At 49.0% G+C, this 24245-nt stretch overlaps 1 protein-coding gene across 1 annotated transcript in view; it reads right to left on the bottom strand.

Moving 5' to 3' along the window:
• Positions 1-7393: 7393 nt before the first annotated feature.
• Positions 7394-24245, bottom strand: part of astn1 (astrotactin 1) — a 2273142-nt gene continuing 2256290 nt past the window's right edge. Inside the window, exon 23 of the mRNA XM_067989612.1 lies at positions 7394-12124. Coding sequence (XP_067845713.1) covers positions 11887-12124 — 238 coding nt within the window. The 3' untranslated portion in view covers positions 7394-11886. The remainder of the gene's footprint in view (positions 12125-24245) is intronic.

Genomic DNA, 24245 nt, shown 5'->3' with positions numbered 1-24245 from the left:
GAGTGTCGGAGTATACAGAGTTCAGAGTGCGGAGTATACAGAGTTCAGAGTGCGGAGTATACATAGTTCGGAGTGTCGGAGTATACAGACTTCAGAGTGCGGAGTATACAGAGTTCGGAGTGCGGAGTATACAGAGTTCGGAGTGTCGGAGTATACAGCGTTCGGAGTGCGGAGTATACAGAGTTCAGAGTGCGGAGTATACAGAGTGCGGAGTATACAGAGTTCAGAGTGCGGAGTATACAGAGTGCGGAGTATACAGAGTGCGGAGTATACAGAGTTCAGAGTGCGGAGTATACAGAGTGCGGAGTATACAGAGTTCAGAGTGCGGAGTATACAGAGTGCGGAGTATACAGAGTGCGGAGTATGCAGAGTTCAGAGTGCGGAGTATACAGAGTGCGGAGTATACAGAGTGCGGAGTATACAGCGTTCGGAGTGCGGAGTATACAGAGTTCAGAGTGCGGAGTATACAGAGTGCGGAGTATACAGAGTGCGGAGTATACAGAGTTCAGAGTGCGGAGTATACAGAGTGCGGAGTATCCAGAGTTCAGAGTGCGGAGTATACAGAGTGCGGAGTATACAGAGTTCAGAGTGCGGAGTATACAGAGTGCGGAGTATACAGAGTTCGGCGCTTCAAGGAGCGAGCTAAGAAAATCAAGAGTGACGTCGGCACAAGCGAAAGAGCTGATTGGCTGCTAACTGGTGAGGTTTTCTTTTTCTGGTGAGTGTCTTTTTTTTTAAGTCTTTAGTTTATTTTTGTTAAGTTTGGTTAATCTAATAAATCGAAGCATGGCAGAGCAACTCACAGCCGTGGAATGCGCATACTGTGCCATGTGGGAACTCCAAGTCGCTTCCCGTGTCCTGGACAACCACAGGAGCAGGAAGTGACGTCAGCTGGAGGAGCTCGAGCTCCGGGTCTCAGAGCTTGAGCAACAGCTGGCATCACTGCAGTCCATCCACGAGGCTGAGAGCTGCATGGATAACACGTTTCAGGAGGTGGTCACCCCACAATTTAAGAGAGTGCAGGCAAAGAGGGACTGGGTGACCGCCAGACAGACATGGAGGACCAGGCAGGTAGTGCAGGAGTCCCCTGAGGGCATCTCGCTCTCTAACCAGTATTCAGTTCTGGGTACTGGTGGGGGAGAGGGTCTCTGCGGAGTGCAGCCAGAGCCAAGTCCACAGCACCACAAGTGGCTCAGCTGTACAGGGTGGAGGGGCGGAGAAAGGTCAGGAGAGCAATGGTGATAGGGGATTCCATCGTTAGGGGAGCAGACGGGTGTTTCTGTAGCCGCAGATGTGATTCCAGGATGATATGTTGCCTCCCTGGTGTCAGGAGCAAGGATATCACTGAGCGGCTGCAGAACATTCTGGAAGGGGAGGGTGAACAGCCAGAGGTCGTGATCCATATTGGTACCAACGACATACGTAGAAAGAGGGATGAGGACTTGCAGGCAGAGTTTAAGGAGTTAAGAAAGAGATTAACAAGCAGGACCTCAAAGGTAGTAATCTCCAGATTACTCCTGGTGCCACGCACTAGCGAGTATAGAAACAGGAGGATAGAGCAGATGAATGCGTGGCTGGAGAGATGGTGCAGGAGGGAGGACTTCAGATTCCTGGGGCATTGGGACCAGTTCTGAGAGAGGTGGGACCTGTACAGGCCGGACAGGTTGCACCTCAATGGAACTGGGACCAATGTCCTCGCGGGGAGCGGGTTAAACTAATTTGGCAGGGGGATGGGCACCAGGATGTAGCATTGGAAAGGGGAAACAAGGGGCACAAGGGATTGGGGGAGAAAGATAGCACTCGAGTAAAAAATAGTAAGGTGGGAGTCAGAGCGAGAGAGAGTACAAGAAAGTCTAAGACGGGTTTGTGTTGCATGTGTGTGAATGCACGAAGTGTGGTAAACAAGGTTAGTGAGCTGCAGGCACAAATAGCCACATGGGAATATGATGTATGGCGATAATGGAGACCTAGCTCAAAAAAGGGCAAGATTGGGTACTAAATATTCCTGGATACAAGGTGTTCAGGAAAGATAGGTGGTGGGGGGGTGGGGTGCAGTGGCAGTATTGATTAAGGAGAATATTGCAGTGCTGGAGAGAGAGGATGTCCTGGAGGGGTCAAGGACAGAATCTCTTTGGTTAGAGTTAAGGAACAATAGAGGTGCCATTACATTACTGGGTGTATTCTATAGACCACCAACTAGTGGGAAGGATATCGAGGAGCAAATTTGCAGGGAAATTACAGAGAGGTGTAAAAGCCATAGAGTAGTGATAATGGGGGACTTCAACTATCCTAATATAGACTGGGATAGTAATAATATAAGGGGCAAAGAGGGGGAGGAATTTTTGAAGTGTGTTCAGGAGAACTTTCTCGACCAGTGCCTTTCCGGCCCAACGAGGAAGGAGGCATTGCTGGATTTGGTTCTAGGGAATGAGACAGGCCAAGTGGAGCAAGTGTCAGTGGGGAGAGCATTTAGGGAGCAGCGATCATGGTATCATAAGGTTTAGAATAGCTATGGAAAAGGACACTGACCGCTCTAAAGTAAAAATACTCAATTGGAGGAGGGCCGATTTTAGTGGGATGAGAACAGATCTGGCCCGGGTAAATTGGAATCAAAGATTGGCAGACAAAACTGTAAATGAGCAATGGGTGGCCTTTAAAGTGATGATGATTCAGGTACAGACAAGGTACATTCCCACGTGGAGGAAAGGTAAGGCAACTAAAGCCAGAGCTCCCTGGATGGCAATGGAAAAAAGGGACGTATGACAGGTGTCAGGTTGATAACACAAGTGAGAACCAGGCAGAATAGAAAGTTCAGAGGGGAAGTGAATAAGGAAATAAGAGAGGCAAAGAGAGAGTATGAGAATAGACGAGCAACCAACATGAAAGGGAATCCAAAAGTCTTCCACAGACATGTTAACAGTAAACGGGTAGTAAGAGGAGGGGTGAGGCCGATTAGGGACCTTAAAGGAGATCTACTCATGGAGGCAGTGAGCATGGCTGAGATATTAAATGAATACTTTGCATCGATCTTTACCAAGGAAGAAGATGCTGCCAGAGTCTCGGTAAAGGAAGATATCGTTGAGATACTGGATGGGCTAAAAATTGATAAAGAAGAGGTACTAGAAAGGCTAGCTGTATTTAAAGTAGATAAGTCACCTGGTCCGGATGGGATGCACCCTAGGATGCTGAGGGAAGTAAGGGGGAAATTGCTGAGGTACTGGCCATAATCTTCCAAGCATCCTTAGATAGGGGGGTGGTGCCAGAGGACTGGAGAATTGCAAATGTTACACCCTTGTTCAAAAAAGGGTGTAAGGATAAACCCAGCAACTACAGGCCAGTCAGTTTAACCTCAGTGGTGGGAAACTTTTGGAAACGATAATCCGGGACAGAATTAACAGTCACTTGGACGAGTGTGGATTGATTAGGGAAAGCCAGCATGGATTTTTTAAAGACAAATCATGCTGAACCAACTTGATTAAGTTTTTTGATGAGGTAACAGAGAGGGTCGATGAGGGCAATGCAGTTGATGTGGTGAATATGGATTTTCAAAAAGCATTTGATAAAGTGCCACATGGTAGGCTTGCTATTAAGATTGCGGCCCATGGATTAAAGGGGGCAATAGCAACATGGATAGAGAATTGGCTAAATGACAGGAATCAGAGAGTAGTGGTGAACGGTTGTTTTTCAGACTGGAGGGAGGTGTACAGTGGTGTTCCCCAGGGGTCGGTGCTGGGACCACTGCTTTTCTTGATATATATTAATGACTTGGACTTGGAAGTACAGGGCACAATTTTAAAATTTGCAAATGACACAAAACTTGGAACGGTAGTGAACAGTGAGGAGGATAGTGATGGACTTAAGAACATAAGAAATAGGAGCAGGAGTAAGCCAATCGGCCCCTCGAGCCTGCTCCGCCATTCATTAAGCTCATGGCTGATCTGATCCTAACCTCAAATCTAAATTCATGTCCAATTTCCTGCCCGCTCCCCGTAACCCCTAATTCCCTTTACTTCTAGGAAACTGTCTATTTCTGTTTTAAATTTATTTAATGATGTAGCTTCCACAGCTTCCTGGGGCAGCAAATTCCACAGATCTACTACCCTCTGAGTGAAGAAGTTTCTCCTCATCTCAGTTTTGAAAGAGCAGCCCCTTATTCTAAGATTATGCCCCCTAGTTCTAGTTTCACCCATCCTTGGGAACATCCTTACCGCATCCACCCAATCAAGCCCCTTCACAATCTTATATGTTTCAATAAGATCGCCTCTCATTCTTCTGAATTCCAATCAGTAGAGTCCCAATCGACTCAACCTCTCCTCATATGTCCACCCCCTCATCCCCGGGATTAACCGAGTGAACCTTCTTTGTACTGCCTCGAGAGCAAGTATGTCTTTTCTTAAGTATGGACACCAAAACTGTATGCAGTATTCCAGGTGCGGTCTCACCAATACCTTATATAACTGCAGCAATACCTCCCTGTTTTTATATTCTATCCCCCTAGCAATAAAAGCCAACATTCCGTTGGCCTTCTTGATCACCTGCTGCACCTGCATACTGACTTTTTGATTTTCTTGCACGAGGACCCCCAGATCCCTTTGTACTGCAGTACTTTCCAGTTTCTTGCCATTAAGATAATAACTTGCTCTCTGATTTTTCCTGCCAAAGTGCATAACCTCACACCTTCAAGAGGATATCGACACACTGGTGACAGATGAAGTTTAATGTGGAAAAATGCGAGGTGATGCTTTTCAGTAGGAAAAATGAGGAGCGACAATATAAACTAGAGGACACAATTCTAAAAAGGGTGGAGGAACAGAGGGATCTGAAGGTGTATGTGCATAAATCGTTGAAGGTGGCAGGACAGGTTGAGAAAGCGGTTAAAAAAGCATACGGGGTCCTGGGCTTTATAAATAGAGGCATAGATTGCAAAAGCAAGGAAGTCTTGATGAACCTTTATAAAACACTGGTTCAGCCACAACTGGAGTTTTGTGTCCAGTTCTGGGCACCGCACTTTAGGAAAGATGTGAAGGCCTTAGAGAGGGTGCAGAGGAGATTTACTCGAATGATTCCAGGGATGAGGGACTTAAATTACGTGGATAGACTGGAGAAGCTGGGATTGTTCTCCTTGGAACAGAGAAGGTTGAGAGGAGATTTGATGGAGGTATTCAAAATCAGGGTCTAGCGAGAGTGGATAGAGAGAAACTATTCCCATTGGCGGAAGGGTCAAGAACCAGAGGGCATAGGTTTAAGGTGATTGGCAAAAGAACCAAAGATGATATGAGGAAAAAGTTTTTTACACAACGAGTGGTTATGATCTGGAATGCACTGCCTGAGAGGGTGGTGGAGGCAGATTCAATCATGGCCTTCAAAAGGGAACTGGATAAGTACTTGAATCGAAAAAATGTGCAGGGCTACGGGGATAGGGCGGGGGAGTGGGAGTAGTTGGATTGCTCATGCATAGAGGCAGCGCGGACTCGCTGGGCCAAATGGCCTCCTTCCGTGCTGTAACCTTCTATGATCCTAGTCTGAGATTAAGGCTGCTCTGTAACTAGTCTCAGGCTAAGACTGCTCTGTAACTAGTCTCAGGCTAAGACTGCTCTGTAACTAGTCTCAGGCTAAGACTGCTCTGCAACTAGTCTCAGGCTAAGACTGCTCTGTAACTAGTCTCAGGCTAAGACTGCTCTGTAACTAGTCTCAGGCTAAGACTGCTCTGTAACTAGTCTCAGATTAAGGCTGCTCTGTAACTAGTCTCAGATTAAGGCTGCTCTGTAACTAGTCTCAGGCTAAGACTGCTCTGTAACTAGTCTGAAGTTAAGGCTGCCCTGTAACTAGTCATAGGCCAAGGCTGCCCTGTAACTAGTCATAGGCCAAGGCTGCTCTGTAACTAGTCTCAGATTAAGGCTGCTCTGTAACTAGTCTCAGATTAAGACTGCTCTGTAACTAGTCTCAGGCTAAGACTGCTCTGTAACTAGTCTGAAGTTAAGGCTGCCCTGTAACTAGTCATAGGCCAAGGCTGCTCTATAACTAGTCTGAGGTTAAGGCTGCTCTGTATCTAGTCTGAGGTTAAGGCTGCTCTGTAACTAGTCTGAGGTTAAGGCTGCTCTGTAACTAGTCTCAGGTTAAGGCTGCTCTGTAACTAGTCCTAGGCCAGGACTGCTCCTTCGTAATCCCAGGAAAATCAACAAGGGCCTTCCTGTTGCACCTGCTGAGATGCACAATGGTAGTCTAAAGGACTCTCCCTTAAGTGGCAGGTGACTTATCCTGAGATACATGAGTGTGGTCCAGATGCCTCTGTTGGAGTTGTGGGGAACTGGGTGATTTGTCCCAGATTTTTTTCAGACAGATTGCCATGACTTCAGTTTGGACTACTTACAGGGTGCACTGCAGCAACTCACCAAGGCTTCTTCGATAGCACCTCCCAAACCCACCACTTCCACCACCTAGAAGGACAAGGGCAGCAGTTGCTTGGGAACACCCCACCTGCACCTTCCCTTCCAAGTCACACACTATTCCCACTTGGAAATATATCGCCGTTTCTTCATCTCCGCTGAGTCAAAATCCTGGAACTCCCTACCTAACAACTCTGTGGGAGAATCTTCACCACACGGACTGCAGCGGTTCAAGAAGCACCATTGCCTTCTCAAAGGCATCTAAGGATCGGCAATAAATGCCGGCCTTGCCAGCGGCGCCCACATCCCACAACTGAATTTTTTTAAAAAGAGAAAAAGAATGTTTTACATTATATATCTAGGTTTATTTTATTGTAACAAGGTTCTCCCCTCTATAACGATATCACTACCCAGCCCAGCATCAGGAAGCAGAGGACGACATCCCTTCTGTGTGAGCTGGATTTGAAATGAGACAGTGTGTCCAAATCCACTACATCACCCATTCTCCATCCGTGAGAGGATTCATCTGCCCTCCACCGCAGGCTTGGGCTTGAGTAGAAAGAACAATATCTTACCCACTGCATCACCCAGTTCTCCAGCTAAGGCGGAGAAACCTTCTCTCCTCCGGTGTGAGCTGGATTCGAAGCTAGGTCCCACAGTGCCACCTAGTGTCAGTTAGCACTCACAAGACCAATTCATGATCCCTCCTGGCAAAGATCAGCTCCCTGTAGCATCGGCTTGATAGATCCCAAACTGCAATCCTTTCATAAACAGCAGCACAAATGGAAAAGCCAAGAACTCTGGAGTTTCTGGCTCGAGAAGAAACTCTCCATCGAGTCTCCTCGTTGTAACTGTTTCACATTCACCTTCTGGCATATTTGGTGCTGCTGATGGTCGACCTGGGGAGATCCCAGATGGACTTGTTATTGGAGACATACAGCGTCGATACAAGTTGTAGAAGTTTTATTCTGAGTGGCAATATGTAAGAAATCAGGAACCAGGCAATCTCAGAATCAATACTTTATGTTGTAACAGCCAATGAATTCAAGGAGACAATGACCAACATGAGTGTACAATACTAGATCACAAACTCTCATTTAACATCAGCACATATAACACTGCAAACCTGCTTTATCAAAACTCAGAATACATACAGCTAAATACCACTTTAATAACACTGTGCATTTGAGTGCAAATCTCAAACACAATTGCTAACAAGTTAAATGTTTAAAACGGTCATCACACCTTTGAGATAGAGACAGCTCACCTGAATCGGTGAAAGCATTCACTCTGCAGATTTCTCCAGTGTAGTACAAACATAATGGCTGCAGGATAGAAGCCCAGGAGCCCTCCGACCACTCTAATGATACACACCTGTGTGCATTCACATTGCCTCGGTCCCTTTAAACAGTTAGCATTCTTACCAATAACTGCCAGTCCCCATTAGCTGAATAAAAGGTTTGCTGAAAAATTGTTTTGCATAAACAAAAATATTGGCTTACGATGAAACCCTTGGTTCACGGGAGTCTGAGGTGAGTATATACTGAGGCTACCTGTTGTGTATATTGAATTTTATTTTGATATTCTAGATTTTTCTCACAGGGAAATGTAAATGCAGCTTTTGTCCTGGTATGTGTTAGAAAGAGGATATGCAATGGGAGACAGTGAAACCGTCAGCTCAAGGCTGAAGATAACACCATTCGTGCAATACAGTACACTCCATACAGTACCTGCTTGCTCTGCAGGGTAAACTGTATAAAATTCCTGATTATTCAGCAGTGCAAAAGTTAAACAGCAGATTTTAAGGATCAGAATCGAGATGCTGCTAACACTGTTAGCTACTAAAGAGCTGTAACCTAAATAGCAGGACTTACTTTGGCAGCACAGTGACACCAAAAAAGGTTCATTTGGCTTCTCATACTGTGCTTGCTAACGAAGCTGTTGCAACACTCTTGTGTTTTTGCTTTATTTATCTGGAGGAGGGAGGGAGATGTGTGGAATTTTATACTTGGACTTGTTTATTTTAAGAAGGAATGCTACAGAAACTTTTTTGCCTTGCAGGGCAACAATTCCTGTGTGAAACAGTTCAGAGCATCAAGAGGTGATGCGCAGATACAGGTGCCTAATGCAGGTGCAATCTCCTCTGAAAAGCTTTCTTCTGTGTGATTACAAACTGTGAGACAGTCCAAAGATGCTGGCCATCCTTTGCTTGTCTTAGTGCTGTCTGTACACAGGGCAGGGCTGCTTTAACAACCCTATTAATTTTAAACTCAAAATGTTAACCTTCTGTTAAAACACACACATTAGAGCACATACAGACTGTAACCCTCAGACTTTGGGAAAGGTCCTACATTCACCCTTTGAACTTGATTATTGTCCTCTCAATTAGTTTTTCTGATTGGGTGCAAGATCTCACTCATAAATTAACATCCCCTTTGAGTAACGCACGTCTTAAGCAACAATAACCAAGGATAGAGCAGTAGCTCTACTGATCAGGAAAGTGGTTACAGGCTTGTGGACAGGTGCCAAGGAAACCAGGCATCAATCAAAGCCACACACGCACATACAGAGTCCATAGCCAAGAGGTGTCTGCCAGTAGCCAGTGTGATAATTGAAGGGAGAAGAGTGAAAGGGTAGCAGATGGTGGAAATGGGGCCTAGAGGAAAGAAGAGGCTGGGGAGAGGGGTACACAAGGGGATAGAGAAGTAGGGGAGGAGGTAGGATGGAAATCAAACAAATTGAACTGACATGCATAAACAGGATGCCCATATGAGTTGCGATCATCAAAACATGTGTATGGAAATGCTCAGTGCCATGATTACATAAAGAGCCAATTCATGGAATTTACACCAGAAACCAGACATTAAATATTGGATCAGACCTAACCTCAAGTTGGCAGTGTAAATGCAGAGAGGGATACAGGAAGCATCGACAAGCATTACTAGTTATGTATTTTACAAAGATGTTGTGTACAAGGACAACACTAGAATTATCACATTATCAACATCTTATAAACCCTTCCATAAAGCACCGGGCGCAGTAACACTGATTTGGACTTCACAGTAATGTTTTTCCAGCTATTAAAATAATAATGTTATAACAAAACTTCACTTGCTGTGCAGCTGGACAGAGTCAGAATGAGGGTTTCAGTGTGTTTTACCCTGGAATAGGGGAGAGAGACCAGAGCACAGGACTCTCTGTGAGTGAGGTTATAATGAGGGTTTCAGTGTGTTTTACCCTGGAATGGGAGAGAGAGACCAGAGCACAGGACTCTCTGTGAGTGAGATTATAATGAGGGTTTCAGTGTGTTTTACCCTGGAATGGGGGAGAGAGGTGATTAAAGGGCAGAGTGCAATTGATTTCAGCTTTCCGTAAGTGGAATGTTTCCTGTTCTATCCTGCATGTTCAGTATTGTGGCATAGCTCTGGTTTGACGAATGCAACCTTTTAGCAGGCACAATCAGATTACTTGCTGTTACCGGTTTGTTTCGTGATGGTTAATAAATTGTTAGCAGTCAGTCAATGTGTTTTAACAAAGAGCAGTGTAAAATGTTACCACGTCACATCTTTTAGCAACTATACCTTTGCTACAATAATCTTAAAAGTTGAGGTTATTGTTTTTATATATATATAAAAAGCCTATTCTGAATAAATATTAAAACACTTAATTGTAGACCATGCACCTGTCTATCTGTAAATGGATTTAAATCGGCACTCCCTAATGTTGGCGAGGAATCCACTAATCTAATCTAATCTGATCTGATCTGCATGCTGGGGAATGCCTGAAGAATTGTTTCATTGTGAGTAATCAGCCAGGATATGTTTGCCATTATACAAGGGCAGGACGTGGAACATCATCCGATAGATTACTGCAGCTCTTGGAGAGAACTATAGTGTTAAACAAACAGTGTCGACTGAGGTACTGAACCCTTACAAGGGATCTCGAAATAAGACTACAATGGAGTATCACCCCATAAAAGGGTGCACGAGGTGCCATGTTAACTCCTTTCTATAAGAGAAGTGCTACTTCACTGATGCCCTTTCTATCAGAGGGTCCAGTGGGCACCATGTTCACCCCTTTCCAAAAGAGGGAAACCCCACTCTACCTTTATCAATAGAAGGAGCAGGGCAAATACGTGATGTTCAACATTACTAATCCACAAAAAAAAATCTGTTTCTCCTACATGGTCCAATCCATGATCACGTCGTGATATTAGCATCTGGTCTCAGTTTACTCACTGCTGCATCTTCAGAGATGGTGGCTCAACAGTGAGAAACCGAGGGAGACAGAGTGACCTGGAGTAACTAATAGGCCGGGTCTCTCCTCATCAAAATATATGTGTACAATTATAGCCGTGTTTGGCTAGATCCCTTTGCGATTCTGTCTGATGCTCCTTTGTCCTCCTGACACTGAGTACATTAAATGCACTCTGTTCTTTTCATCTAAATGAGAAACCCATATGCATAAAACTGTACTGTGTGTGTGTGTGTGTGTTGGGGGGTGTGGGGGGCGTGGTATGTGTGTGGTATGGTTTAGTAGCACTAGGATCGCCAACCATCCAGTTTTGGATCAGACAGTTCCATTTTTGATTAAGCTGCCAAGAAATTTCCCAAAGTATAATTAGGGCACCAGAAAAAGATCAAATGTCTCCACTTACTTCTGTATCTCATGGTAAGGAGGGATTCATTCTAAACCCCTTATAGAAGGAGCCACAATGAACCTCAGTACCCCTTGCTGTTGGAGGGCATCAGATGCCATCCCTCCATAAGATGGGGCACTGTGTATCATAGTAACCTCCTCTACAATGGAATGCTAGGTACCATAGTAACTCCTCTTTATAATGGTCACTGCACTACGTTAACCCTCTACCTTAGGGAACAAATACCATAGTAACCCCCTCTTCATAAGGGTGACATTAGGGGCTATGGCAGCCCATCTCTGTAAGAATGGCCTGAGGTGCCATGTTAACATGGGACAACTTTCATCATCAGCAAAGCAAACTCCAGAACTAAATGCACGATTCCACCCCAAACCCAACCAAGTCCCACCACCTGTGCAGGTTTGGACTTGGCAATAGGTGGCAGCCCCTGAGTACCACTGAGTGTTGAATAAAACACTTCTAATGCACAACAATGGTCGAATGTTTACAACTAAACAATAAAAATATATTTCGGGCCCTAAGACAGGGAAAGAACAGGTTCAGTCGTGGGAATACACGTAATGCAAACACCATTACCACCATCAGATTTTTCCTCCAATTCTTCCAGTGACTCAAATCAAACGATCCATAAGTTTGGCCGACACTATTCAAGCAGATTCAACGTTTTACAGCCAGACCAAAGTGAGCATGGGGTTTAACGACCTCCACACAACGATTGTTGGGAGCCAAGCGACATTTTACCCAGAAGGCTGTGTGGATTGCGTGTAAAACAGCTGGCGAAGGGGGCGAGGGGGTGGGACGGGGGGGGGGGGGGTGGGGGACATGAAGCACATTCCTCTGTCAGAACTCTTTGTGCTCTCCATAGTCATTGTACAGCACCGTCAGGAGCTGCTCCTCACAGATCTTGTTGACCTCTGTGCTCAGCTCTTGCCAGTTTATTCCTGAAGGCTTCATTTCACTGTACCGGCAGGAGAGATACTTCAAGGAGATTCGGCGTAGGTCGATCTTGGGCTCCCGCAGCAGGATCCTGCACCAGCTGCTCAGCTCTTCTAATTTGGACAGGATCAGACCAGCCTTCCTGCAGGTGAAAAATGGGAAGGTGCGTGCGTGAGAGGGAGAGAGGGGGAAGAGAGAAACGGAGGGAGAGGGAGAGGCAGAAAAAAGAAAGATGGAACGAAGGGGGAGGGAGAGACAATGGAGGAGAGGGTGGCAGAAAGGAGAGGAGGGGAAGAAAAAGAGGGGAAGCGAAAGATAGACATAGATGGGAAAGGAGAGAAACAGAGCAGGAAGGGGAGAGTAAGAGATGGGGAGAGGGATGGGAGAAGTGAGAGTGAAAAGGGAAGAGAAAGTGAGAAGGTGAGACAGGATGAAAAAGATGCAAAGAGGGGTAGAAACAGGTGGAGGGAAAAGAAAGAGAGGGTGAGGAGAGAGCCGAGAAAGAGCAAGGGGAAGAATGAGAGGGGGAAGAGCAAGGGGGAAGGGTGGTGGAAGTATGAGAGGGGAAGAATGAGAGAAGTTAGTTTTAAAGTTACTTTAAAGTCACTTTTGTTCACATGTACAGGACTATGAATCTGTACCAAATCATAAGATCATAGAAAGGTTACAGCATGGAAGGAGGCCATTCAACCCATCGAGTCCGTGCCAGCTCAATGCAAGAGCAATCCAGCTCGTCCCATTCCCCCACCCTATTCCTGTAGGGAAGAAGAGTATTAATTCAGATGGAAGTTCAACAAAATATTATTCCTTTAAGTTTTATCTTATAAATTCAAATATTTTATGGTTTATAATGGCTGCAAATTGTGAGGTGTAATTGTTTTATTATTGACTAGTGAAATGTAAAGTAGGCATCAATTGTCCCATTACTGCCTGCGTCAATAGCACGACTGAGTATCCCGCTAGACTGAATATAACAGGATTAATGGTCCAATAAAGTGTCAGACTTGGCTCAGTGCTAGCACTGTCTCTGAGTCAGAAGATTGTGGGTTCAAGCCCCACTCTAGAGACCTGAGCACATAATCTAGGCTGACACTTCAGTGCAGTACTGAGGGAGAACTGCACTGTTGGAGGTGCCAACTTTCAGATGAGCCGTTAAACCGAGGTATATAAATAGACTGATTGTCATACTCCAGATTCCATATAACAGGGCTGATGGTCTCACTACAGATTGTCAGTTTGTACATAACTGGACTAACTATCCCACTGCAAATCGTAGATAACATGACTGACTGACTGCCTCACTACAGCTTAGAGATATTAGGACCGACCGTCCAATTACAGTTTACATAACACACACATCCATCACCAGGTCTGGCTGAACCACATCAAGTATTATTGGGACCTCACTCTCTGCCAAAACTCCCCTCTGCTCCAGGGTCGACTTGGAGATCAAAAATAACCCCTAGCTTCTTTCATCCACTTCTGACTCCTGAAACCCCTCTCCCCTGTCTCTTCCACTCTCACCTCCAACAAGTGTAAGGAGCTCATGGATTTCTTTGTCAGTAAGATCAAGACCATCCGTTCAATTGCCTCTGCTGTTTCCCCCCTTTGCCCTAGCCCACCAAGCCAAACCTCTCCCGAGTGTCAACCCTGCCCTAGCCCTGAACCTGTGTCTTTCTCTAGTTTCTCTCCGATCTCCTCTCGTGCCCTCTATGAGCTCATCTTGTCCATCAGACCCACCTCCTGCTCCCTTGACCTCATTTCCACTAAACTGCTGAACTCCCAACTTCCCTTCCTGATCTCCATATTAGCCGACATTGTAAACGGTTATTTCTCCTTGGGTACTGGCCACTTCCCTTTCAAAACAGCCGTCACCATCCCTCTCCAAAAAAAAACCCTCAACCACTCTGTCTTAGCAAACTACCACCCCATCTCCAACCTCAATTTCCTCCCCAAAGTTCTTAAATGTGTTGTCGCCTCCCAAATCTGTTCCCTGAACCCCATCTTTGAATATCTCCAGCCAAGTTTGTCTCCTGTCACAGTGCTAAAATGGCCCGAACCAAACTCACAAATGCATCCTCTGTGACTGTGATCATGGTGCATGATACCTTCTCATCCTCTCTGCAGCCTTTGATTCCGTCCACCAGGCCCTCCTCCACTGTTGTCCAGCTCAGTGGGACTACCCTCGCTTGGTTCCACTCCTACCTATCCAATCATAGCCAGAGCAATGGCTACTCTTCCCGTTCCTGCACCATAACCTCTGGAGTCCCCAGGGAATATCCAAAAACATAGCGTCAAGCTTCCACACGCAGGCTGATGATATCCAGCTCTACCTCTCCACCATCTATCTCAACCCCTCCACTGCCTCTGTGTTGTTAGACTGCTCATCCGACATCCAATCGTGGATCAGCCGTAATTTCCTTCAGTTAAGGCCAAGACCATCACCTTTGATCCCGCCACAAACTCCATACCCTAGCAACTGATTTCATCTCCCCACATGGTCATTATCTCAGACTCTGAACCGGATTGTTTGCAATCTCGGTGTCATATTCAGCCAAGAGCAGAGTTTCCAACGACATGTACTCTCCATCAGAAAGACTGTCCACTTCCACCTCTGGAACATCGCACACCTCTGCCACTGCCTCAGCCCATCTGCTGTCGAAATCCTCAGCAATGTCTTTGTCACCCATAGACTCGACTAGTTTCCCACCACATTCTCCGATCCCCATCAATCCCATCATTTTCTCCGATCCCCTTCAATCCCACCACTTTCTCACATTCCCCTCAATCCCACCACTTTCTCACATCCCCTTCAATCCCGCCACTTTCTCACATCCCCCTCAATCCCACCACTTTCTCACATTCCCCCAATCCCACCACTTTCTCACATCCCCCCAATCCCACCACTTTCTCACATTCCCCCTCAATCCCACCACTTTCTCACATCCCCCCAATCCCACCACTTTCTCACATCCCCCTCAGTCCCACAACTTTCTCACATTCCCCCAATCCCACCACTTTCTCACATCCCCCCAATCCCACCACTTTCTCACATCCCCCTCAATCCCACCACTTTCTCACATCCCCCTCAATCCCACCACTTTCTCACATCCCCCCAATCCCACCACTTTCTCACATCCCCTTCGATCCCACCACTTTCTCACATCCCCTTCAATCCCGCCACTTTCTCACATCCCCCTCAATCCCACCACTTTCTCACATTCCCCCCAATCTCACCACTTTCTCACATCCCCCCAATCCCACCACTTTCTCACATCCCCCCAATCTCACCACTTTCTCACATTCCCCCCAATCCCACCACTTTCTCACATCCCCCCAATCCCACCACTTTCTCACATCCCCCCAATCCCACCACTTTCTCACATTCCCCCTCAATCCCACCACTTTCTCACATCCCCCCAATCCCACCACTTTCTCACATCCCCCTCAGTCCCACAACTTTCTCACATTCCCCCAATCCCACCACTTTCTCACATCCCCCTCAATCCCACCACGTTCTCACATCCCCCCAATCCCACCACTTTCTCACATCCCCCTCAATCCCACCACTTTCTCACATCCCCCCAATCCCACCACTTTCTCACATCACCCCAATCCCACCACTTTCTCACATCCCCCTCAATCCCACCACTTTCTCACATCCCCCAATCCCACCACTTTCTCACATCCCCTTCGATCCCACCACTTTCTCACATCCCCTTCGATCCCACCACTTTCTCACATTCCGCCCAATCCCACCACTTTCTCACATCCCCCCAATCCCACCACTTTCTCACATCCCCCCAATCCCACCACTTTCTCACATCCCCCCAATCCCACCACTTTCTCACATCCCCCCAATCCCACCACTTTCTCACATTCCCCCCAATCCCACCACTTTCTCACATCCCCCCAAACCCACCATTTTCTCACATCCCCCCAATCCCACCACTTTCTCACAACCCCCCAAACCCACCACTTTCTCACATCCCCCCAATCCCACCACTTTCTCACATCCCCCCAATCCCACCACTTTCTCACATCCCCCCAATCCCACCACTTTCTCACATTCCCCCCAATCCCACCACTTTCTCACATCCCCCAATCCCACCACTTTCTCACATCCCCTTCGATCCCACCACTTTCTCGCATTCCCCCCAATTCCACCACTTTCTCACATCCCCCCAATCCCACCACTTTCTCACATCCCCCCAAACCCACCACTTTCTCACATTCCCCCCAATCCCACCACTTTCTCACATTCCCCCAATCCCACCACTTTCTCACATCCCCCCAATCCCACCACTTTCTCACATCCCCCTCAATCCCACCACTTTCTCACATCCCCCCAATCCCACCACTTTCTCACATCCCCCTCAATCCCACCACTTTCTCACATCCCCCCAATCCCACCACTTTCTCACATTCCCCCCAATCCCACCACTTTCTCACATCCCCCTCAATCCCACCACTTTCTCACATCCCCCCAATCCCACCACTTTCTCACATCCCCCCAATCCCACCACTTTCTCACATCCCCCCAATCCCACTACTTTCTCACATCCCCCCAATCCCACCACTTTCTCACATCCCCCTCAATCCCACCACTTTCTCACAATCCCACCACTTACTCATATCCCCCCCAATCCCACCACTTTCTCACATCCCCCTCAATCTCACCACTTTCTCACACCCCCCCAAACCCACCACTTTCTCACATTCCCCCCAATCCCACCACTTTCTCACATCCCCCCAATCCCACCACTTTCTCACATCCGCCTCAATCCCACCACTTTCTCACAATCCCACCACTTTCTCACATCCCCCCCAATCCCACCACTTTCTCACATCCCCCTCAATCTCACCACTTTCTCACACCCCCCCAAACCCACCACTTTCTCACATCCCCCCAAACCCACCACTTTCTCACATCCCCCCAATCCCACCACTTTCTCACATCCCCCTCAATCCCACCACTTTCTCACATCCCCCCAATCCCACCACTTTCTCACAATCCCACCACTTTCTCACACCCCCCCAAACCCACCACTTTCTCACATCCCCCCAAACCCACCACTTTCTCACATCCCCCCAATCCCACCACTTTCTCACATCCCCCTCATTCTCACCACTTTCTCACACCCCCCCCAAACCCACCACTTTCTCACATTCCCCCCAATCACACCACTTTCTCAAATCCCCCCAATCCCACCACTTTCTCACATCCCCCTCAATCCCACCACTTTCTCACAATCCCACCACTTTCTCACATCCCCCCCAATCCCACCACTTTCTCACACCCCCCCAATCCCACCACTTTCTCACATCCCCCTCATTCTCACCACTTTCTCACACCCCCCCAAACCCACCACTTTCTCACATTCCCCCCAATCACACTACTTTCTCACATCCCCCCAATCCCACCACTTTCTCACATCCCCCTCAATCCCACCACTTTCTCACAATCCCACCACTTTCTCACATCCCCCCCAATCCCACCACTTTCTCACATCCCCCTCAATCTCACCACTTTCTCACACCCCCCCAAACCCACCACTTTCTCACATCCCCCCAAACCCACCACTTTCTCACATCCCCCCAATCCCACCACTTTCTCACAATCCCACCACTTTCTCACATACCCCCCAATCCCACCACTTTCTCACATCCCCCTCAATCTCACCACTTTCTCACACCCACCCAAACCCACCACTTTCTCACATCCCCCCAATCCCACCACTTTCTCACATCCCCCCAATCCCACCACTTTCTCACATCCCCCTCAATCCCACCACTTTCTCACAATCCCACCACTTTCTCACATCCCCCCCAATCCCACCACTTTCTCACATCCCCCTCAATCTCACCACTTTCTCACCCCCCCCCAAACCCACCACTTTCTCACCCCCCCCAAACCCACCACTTTCTCACATCCCCCCAAACCCACCACTTTCTCACATCCCCCCAATCCCACCACTTTCTCACACCCCCCCAAACCCACCACTTTCTCACATTCCCCCCAATCCCACCACTTTCTCACATCCCCCCAATCCCACCACTTTCTCACATCCCCCTCAATCCCACCACTTTCTCACAATCCCACCACTTTCTCACATCCCCCCCAATCCCACCACTTTCTCACATCCCCCTCAATCTCACCACTTTCTCACACCCCCCCAAACCCACCACTTTCTCACATTCCCCCCAATCCCACCACTTTCTCACATCCCCCAATCCCACCACTTTCTCACATCCCCCTCAATCCCACCACTTTCTCACAATCCCACCACTTTCTCACATCCCCCCCAATCCCACCACTTTCTCACATCCCCCTCAATCTCACCACTTTCTCACACCCCCCCAAACCCACCACTTTCTCACATCCCCCCAAACCCACCACTTTCTCACATCCCCCCAATCCCACCACTTTCTCACATCCCCCTCAATCCCACCACTTTCTCACATCCCCCCAATCCCACCACTTTCTCACATCCCCCCAATCCCACCACTTTCTCACATCATCCCAAACCCACCATTTTCTCACATCCCCCTCAATCCCACCACTTTCTCACATCCCCCCAATCCCACCACTTTCTCACATCCCCCCAATCCCACCACTTTCTCACATCCCCCCAATCCAACCAATTTCTCACATCCACCCAATACCACCACTTTCTCACATCCCCCTCAATCCCACCACTTTCTCACAATCCCACCAATTTCTCACATCCCCCCAATCCCACCACTTTCTCACATCCCCCTCAATCCCACCACTTTCTCACAATCCCACCACTTTCTCACATCCCCCCCAATCCCACCACTTTCTCACATCCCCCTCAATCTCACCACTTTCTCACCCCCCCCCCAAACCCACCACTTTCTCACATCCCCCCAAACCCACCACTTTCTCACATCCCCCCAATCCCACCACTTTCTCACATCCCCCTCAATCCCACCACTTTCTCACATCCCCCCAATCCCACCACTTTCTCACATTCCCCCCAATCCCACCACTTTCTCACATCCCCCCAAACCCACCATTTTCTCACATCCCCCTCAATCCCACCACTTTCTCACATCCCCCCAATCCCACCACTTTCTCACATCCCCCCAATCCCACCACTTTCTCACATCCCCCCAATCCCACCACTTTCTCACATCCCCCTCAATCCCACCACTTTCTCACATCCCCCCAATCCCACCACTTTCTCACATTCCCCCCAATCCCACCACTTTCTCACATCCCCCCAAACCCACCATTTTCTCACATCCCCCTCAATCCCACCACTTTCTCACATCCCCCCAATCCCACCACTTTCTCACATCCCCCCAATCCCACCACTTTCTCACATCCCCCCAATCCCACCACTTTCTCACATCCCCCTCAATCCCACCACTTTCTCACAATCCCACCACTTTCTCACAACCCCCCAAACCCACCACTTTCTCACATTCCCCCCAATCCCACCACTTTCTCACATTCCCCCAATCCCACCACTTTCTCACATCCCCCCAATCCCACCACTTTCTCACATCCCCCTCAATCCCACCACTTTCTCACATCCCCCCAATCCCACCACTTTCTCACATTCCCCCCAATCCCACCACTTTCTCACATCCCCCCAAACCCACCATTTTCTCACATCCCCCTCAATCCCACCACTTTCTCACATCCCCCCAATCCCACCACTTTCTCACATCCCCCCAATCCCACTACTTTCTCACATCCCCCCAATCCCACCACTTTCTCACATCCCCCTCAATCCCACCACTTTCTCACAATCCCACCACTTTCTCATATCCCCCCCAATCCCACCACTTTCTCACATCCCCCTCAATCTCACCACTTCTCACACCCCCCCAAACCCACCACTTTCTCACATTCCCCCCAATCCCACCACTTTCTCACATCCCCCCAATCCCACCACTTTCTCACATCCGCCTCAATCCCACCACTTTCTCACAATCCCACCACTTTCTCACATCCCCCCCAATCCCACCACTTTCTCACATCCCCCTCAATCTCACCACTTTCTCACACCCCCCCAAACCCACCACTTTCTCACATCCCCCCAAACCCACCACTTTCTCACATCCCCCCAATCCCACCACTTTCTCACATCCCCCTCAATCCCACCACTTTCTCACATCCCCCCAATCCCACCACTTTCTCACAATCCCACCACTTTCTCACATCCCCCCCAATCCCACCACTTTCTCACATCCCCCTTAATCTCACCACTTTCTCAGACCCCCCCAAACCCACCACTTTCTCACATCCCCCCAAACCCACCACTTTCTCACATCCCCCCAATCCCACCACTTTCTCACATCCCCCTCAATCCCACCACTTTCTCACATCCCCCCAATCCCACCACTTTCTCACAATCCCACCACTTTCTCACATCCCCCCCAATCCCACCACTTTCTCACACCCCCCCAATCCCACCACTTTCTCACATCCCCCTCATTCTCACCACTTTCTCACACCCCCCCAAACCCACCACTTTCTCACATTCCCCCCAATCACACCACTTTCTCAAATCCCCCCGATCCCACCACTTTCTCACATCCCCCTCAATCCCACCACTTTCTCACAATCCCACCACTTTCTCACATCCCCCCCAATCCCACCACTTTCTCACATCCCCCTCAATCCCACCACTTTCTCACAATCCCACCACTTTCTCACATCCCCCCAAACCCACCACTTTCTCACATCCCCCCAATCCCACCACTTTCTCACATCCCCCTCAATCCCACCACTTTCTCACATCCCCCCAATCCCACCACTTTCTCACATTCCCCCCAATCCCACCACTTTCTCACATCCCCCCAAACCCACCATTTTCTCACATCCCCCTCAATCCCACCACTTTCTCACATCCCCCCAATCCCACCACTTTCTCACATCCCCCCAATCCCACCACTTTCTCACATCCCCCCAATCCCACTACTTTCTCACATCCCCCCAATCCCACCACTTTCTCACATCCCCCTCAATCCCACCACTTTCTCACAATCCCACCACTTTCTCATATCCCCCCCAATCCCACCACTTTCTCACATCCCCCTCAATCTCACCACTTTCTCACACCCCCCCAAACCCACCACTTTCTCACATTCCCCCCAATACCACCACTTTCTCACATCCCCCTCAATCCCACCACTTTCTCACATCCGCCTCAATCCCACCACTTTCTCACAATCCCACCACTTTCTCACATCCCCCCCAATCCCACCACTTTCTCACATCCCCCTCAATCTCACCACTTTCTCACACCCCCCCAAACCCACCACTTTCTCACATCCCCCCAAACCCACCACTTTCTCACATCCCCCCAATCCCACCACTTTCTCACATCCCCCTCAATCCCACCACTTTCTCACATCCCCCCAATCCCACCACTTTCTCACAATCCCACCACTTTCTCACATCCCCCCCAATCCCACCACTTTCTCACATCCCCCTCAATCTCACCACTTTCTCAGACCCCCCCAAACCCACCACTTTCTCACATCCCCCCAAACCCACCACTTTCTCACATTCCCCCCAATCCCACCACTTTCTCACATCCCCCTCAATCCCACCACTTTCTCACATCCCCCCAATCCCACCACTTTCTCACAATCCCACCACTTTCTCACATCCCCCCCAATCCCACCACTTTCTCACACCCCCCCAATCCCACCACTTTCTCACATCCCCCTCATTCTCACCACTTTCTCACACCCCCCCAAACCCACAACTTTCTCACATTCCCCCCAATCCCACCACTTTCTCAAATCCCCCCAATCCCACCACTTTCTCACATCCCCCTCAATCCCACCACTTACTCACAATCCCACCACTTTCTCACATCCCCCCCAATCCCACCACTTTCTCACATCCCCCTCAATCTCACCACTTTCTCACACCCCCCCAAACCCACCACTTTCTCACATCCCCCCAAACCCACCACTTTCTCACATCCCCCCAATCCCACCACTTTCTCACATCCCCCTCAATCCCACCACTTTCTCACATCCCCCCAATCCCACCACTTTCTCACATTCCCCCCAATCCCACCACTTTCTCACATCCCCCCAAACCCACCATTTTCTCACATCCCCCTCAATCTCACCACTTTCTCACATCCCCCCAATCCCACCACTTTCTCACATCCCCCCAATCCCACCACTTTCTCACATCCCCCCAATCCCACCACTTTCTCACATCCCCCCCAATCCCACCACTTTCTCACATCCCCCTCAATTCCACCACTTTCTCACAATCCCACCACTTTCTCACATCCCCCCCAATCCCACCACTTTCTCACATCCCCCTCAATCTCACCACTTTCTCACACCCACCCAAACCCACCACTTTCTCACATCCCCCCAATCCCACCACTTTCTCACATCCCCCCAATCCCACCACTTTCTCACATCCCCCTCAATCCCACCACTTTCTCACAATCCCACCACTTTCTCACATCCCCCTCAATCTCACCACTTTCTCACCCCCCCCCCAAACCCACCACTTTCTCACATCCCACCAAACCCACCACTTTCTCACATCCCCCCAATCCCACCACTTTCTCACACCCCCCCCAAACCCACCACTTTCTCACATTCCCCCCAATCCCACCACTTTCTCACATCCCCCCAATCCCACCACTTTCTCACATCCCCCTCAATCCCACCACTTTCTCACAATCCCACCACTTTCTCACATCCCCCCCAATCCCACCACTTTCTCACATCCCCCTCAATCTCACCACTTTCTCACACCCCCCCAAACCCAACACTTTCTCACATTCCCCCCAATCCCACCACTTTCTCACATCCCCCAATCCCACCACTTTCTCACATCCCCCTCAATCTCACCACTTTCTCACACCCCCCCAAACCCACCACTTTCTCACATCCCCCCAAACCCACCACTTTCTCACATCCCCCCAATCCCACCACTTTCTCACATCCCCCTCAATCCCACCACTTTCTCACATCCCCCCAATCCCACCACTTTCTCACATTCCCCCCAATCCCACCACTTTCTCACATCATCCCAAACCCACCATTTTCTCACATCCCCCTCAATCCCACCACTTTCTCACATCCCCCCAATCCCACCACTTTCTCACATCCCCCCAATCCCACCACTTTCTCACATCCCCCCAATCCAACCACTTTCTCACATCCCCCCAATCCCACCACTTTCTCACACCCCCCTCAATCCCACCACTTTCTCACAATCCCACCACTTTCTCACATCCCCCCAATCCCACCACTTTCTCACATCCCCCTCAATCCCACCACTTTCTCACAATCCCACCACTTTCTCACATCCCCCCCAATCCCACCACTTTCTCACATCCCCCTCAATCTCACCACTTTCTCACCCCCCCCCAAACCCACCACTTTCTCACATCCCCCCAAACCCACCACTTTCTCACATCCCCCCAATCCCACCACTTTCTCACATCCCCCCAATCCCACTACTTTCTCACATCCCCCCAATCCCACCACTTTCTCACATCCCCCTCAATCCCACCACTTTCTCACAATCCCACCACTTTCTCATATCCCCCCCAATCCCACCACTTTCTCACATCCCCCTCAATCTCACCACTTTCTCACACCCCCCCAAACCCACCACTTTCTCACATTCCCCCCAATCCCACCACTTTCTCACATCCCCCCAATCCCACCACTTTCTCACATCCGCCTCAATCCCACCACTTTCTCACAATCCCACCACTTTCTCACATCCCCCCCAATCCCACCACTTTCTCACATCCCCCTCAATCTCACCACTTTCTCACACCCCCCCAAACCCACCACTTTCTCACATCCCCCCAAACCCACCACTTTCTCACATCCCCCCAATCCCACCACTTTCTCACATCCCCCTCAATCCCACCACTTTCTCACATCCCCCCAATCCCACCACTTTCTCACAATCCCACCACTTTCTCACATCCCCCCCAATCCCACCACTTTCTCACATCCCCCTTAATCTCACCACTTTCTCAGACCCCCCCAAACCCACCACTTTCTCACATCCCCCCAAACCCACCACTTTCTCACATCCCCCCAATCCCACCACTTTCTCACATCCCCCTCAATCCCACCACTTTCTCACATCCCCCCAATCCCACCACTTTCTCACAATCCCACCACTTTCTCACATCCCCCCCAATCCCACCACTTTCTCACACCCCCCCAATCCCACCACTTTCTCACATCCCCCTCATTCTCACCACTTTCTCACACCCCCA

This window comes from Heptranchias perlo, chromosome 9, assembly GCF_035084215.1.
Source record: "Heptranchias perlo isolate sHepPer1 chromosome 9, sHepPer1.hap1, whole genome shotgun sequence".
Classification (NCBI taxonomy): domain Eukaryota; kingdom Metazoa; phylum Chordata; class Chondrichthyes; order Hexanchiformes; family Hexanchidae; genus Heptranchias; species Heptranchias perlo.
The sequence above is the reverse complement of the archived record's forward strand: the minus strand, read 5'-3'. Positions and strand labels throughout refer to the sequence as shown.